This window comes from Myotis davidii, unplaced genomic scaffold, assembly GCF_000327345.1.
Source record: "Myotis davidii unplaced genomic scaffold, ASM32734v1 scaffold217, whole genome shotgun sequence".
Lineage (NCBI taxonomy): Eukaryota > Metazoa > Chordata > Mammalia > Chiroptera > Vespertilionidae > Myotis > Myotis davidii.
This window is the reverse complement of record NW_006290034.1, coordinates 438,806-439,867: the sequence shown is the minus strand read 5'-3', so window position 1 is coordinate 439,867 and position 1,062 is coordinate 438,806. Positions and strand designations below refer to the sequence as shown.

Sequence of the window (1,062 nt, the reverse complement as noted above, 5' to 3'; positions counted from 1 at the left end):
GCTGCCGTCGCCAGGCCTGCCACTCGGCGGGTTTAGGCCGACAGCATGTGGCCAGGAAGGACACGTCGGCATCTCCCGCCTGACGCCCGGAAATGACAGCTTTTAGGTGGAAATGGTGGGTGAGCTCCACCGGCCGGAGCTTCCTTTCTACACGGCCTTGCTCGAGGGCCGCACCAGATCCCCCGGGAGCCAGACCCCGGACCCGCCTGGTGGGTGGAGGGTGGTGGGTGAGTGTCCCGCCTGCCTGCCTGTCTGGCTCCGACACGCTGCGCCCGGGAGGAGAGACCTCGTGAAATAGATTTCTTTTCCTAGATGGTCTCATGAGAACGTCCTTTTCATTTTCAACTTGTTTGTAAGAGACGAGCACACGTTCCTGAACCGTGAATTCTCCGTAGCTGGCGTGGCTGCAGGAAGCTCGCTTCTTTTCAAAGTATCCGCAGTATTTGGGCATAAAAGCCAGAACCCAGTCACGTGACGTGGCGACACCTCGTGGTTCGCTCACCCCGGCGTGGGCTCCTGCTCCCAGCCCTGCCGATGGCGCCCTCCGTCCTCTGTCCAGGCACCCACGGGAGGCCCAGCTCTGCTGCCCCGGAGCCTGAGTGTCTCCGCGAGGCCAGCCTCCAGGCCGAGGCTGGGTCCGGGACGCGTGGCGCCTTCACCGTCTCTGCGTGGAGACGCAGCTGTTCACGGAGTCTCTGTTCCGTATCATAAGGCCCTCTGGGCCGCCTCTCCCTGCGTGTCGCGAGCGGGGCACCGTGGGGTCGGGCGTGTTTTCCCCTCCTCGGTCCCAGCTCCTCCCCACTCTGCCCCGTCTCCCCGCTCACCCAGGGCAGGTTTATTCGTCCTGAAGCGCCAGGGGGGCGTTGGGTCGGTCAGCGAGTGCGGTGCGAGCGAGTGACCGGTGTGAGGCCGGGGGACGGGACGCTCACGCCGGTCCTGTGTTCCAGATCGCGTCCAAGTACGACCCGCAGGCGGAGGAGGACCTGCGCGGCTGGATCGAGGAGGTGACCGGCATGAGCATCGGCACCAGCTTCCAGCTGGGCCTGAAGGACGGCATCATCC

General features: G+C 65.0%; 1 protein-coding gene across 1 annotated transcript in view; it reads left to right on the top strand.

The window, feature by feature from the left end:
• Positions 1-534: 534 nt before the first annotated feature.
• CNN3 (calponin 3) overlaps positions 535-1,062 on the top strand; it is a 12,117-nt gene continuing 11,589 nt past the window's right edge. The window contains exons 1-2 of the mRNA XM_006763101.1: positions 535-635; positions 851-1,061. Coding sequence (XP_006763164.1) covers positions 535-635; positions 851-1,061 — 312 coding nt within the window. The remainder of the gene's footprint in view (positions 636-850; position 1,062) is intronic.